General features: G+C 64.2%; 1 protein-coding gene across 3 annotated transcripts in view; it reads left to right on the forward strand.

The window, feature by feature from the left end:
- The first annotated feature begins 211 nt into the window (after positions 1 to 211).
- The window catches only part of LOC113215029 (acetylcholine receptor subunit alpha-like), a 202,496-nt gene continuing 201,521 nt past the window's right edge, over positions 212 to 1,186 (forward strand). For all 3 annotated transcript variants that reach the window (XM_052265427.1, XM_052265429.1, XM_052265428.1), the window contains exon 1: positions 212 to 487. In XM_052265427.1, coding sequence (XP_052121387.1) covers positions 233 to 487 — 255 coding nt within the window. In that variant the 5' untranslated portion in view covers positions 212 to 232. The remainder of the gene's footprint in view (positions 488 to 1,186) is intronic.

The raw sequence follows: 1,186 nt of genomic DNA on the forward strand, positions 1-1,186 counted from the left end.
CCCCCAGGCCCGGCCGCCGCCCGGCCCGGCCGCGCGCGGCCCGCTGCCAGCCAGTCGATCGGTAACGCTCGTGGGGCCCGGAGCACAGCAGCGGCCTCAGCATCGTGCTCTCCCGGAGCTGCGCCAGGCGCTGCGCCAGGCTGCGCGCGGAGCGGCTCGGCCCCATGCCGCGGGGCGGCGGCGCGGCGGGCGGCGGCGCGCCCGAGGCGGCGGCGGCGGCGGCCTGACGAGCATGCGGCTGCGCGGCGGCGGCGGGGGCGGCGTGGGCCAGGGCCGCCCGGGCGCGGGCTGGGGCGTCTGGCCCGCCATCCGCGCCTGGCTCCTGTCCGCCCTGGTGGTGCACGGCGCCGTGGCCGGCAACCCGGACGCCAAGCGCCTCTACGACGACCTGCTCTCCAACTACAACAAGCTGGTCCGGCCCGTGGTCAACACGAGCGACGTGCTGCGAGTGTGCATCAAGCTCAAGCTGTCCCAGCTCATCGACGTGGTGAGTGTCGAGTACTGGGCTACAGCAGGCCAGTGCAGTGGTACCAAACCCACAGCCAGCAACGGCACTGAATCGCTGATTTAGCTATTGTTCTCAAACTAGACTAATCGCCATGGACAAGAGTATAACCTCTAACCCCCTGAACCACTTACGCCCATAGTCACCCCCCTTCCCATCAGCTTATCGCAAAAAAAAAAAAAAAAATGCAGACAATACTTTGCACGACAACTGCGCTCGCGAGACAAACCCATCCGCGCGTGCAAACGTGTGCTCTCCACATCCGACCGAAGAGTGATCAGGTTTACCTCTTTTTTATGGACATAACTCGCTAATCTCGGTAAACTTTACAACGTCATGTCGTCAAAAAAGGTGTGTGTGGGGGGAGGGGGGCACACGATATAAAACAAAAAGAAAGGCGAAAATAATCTCATCATCAGGGCAGGAACTGGTGCGACGGTTTCTGTCCAGCTCGCGCACCCTCCATCGCCCCTCGCACTCATCAGATCCCCTGTGGACCCTCTGGAGCCTCTCGAAACTTATCACCCGAACTGTGTCACACACACACACACACACACACACACAACACGCACACACAACCCTATAGCGTATCGGGGGCGGGGCGGGACGGCGGCTGCACGTCCCCAGGCGCGACCTTGTCACCTCCACCGCGGCAGGACCGGGGCGGGGCGGGGCGGGGCG

Source organism: Frankliniella occidentalis, unplaced genomic scaffold, assembly GCF_000697945.3.
Source record: "Frankliniella occidentalis isolate FOCC.00 unplaced genomic scaffold, Focc_3.1 Scaffold27, whole genome shotgun sequence".
NCBI lineage: Eukaryota > Metazoa > Arthropoda > Insecta > Thysanoptera > Thripidae > Frankliniella > Frankliniella occidentalis.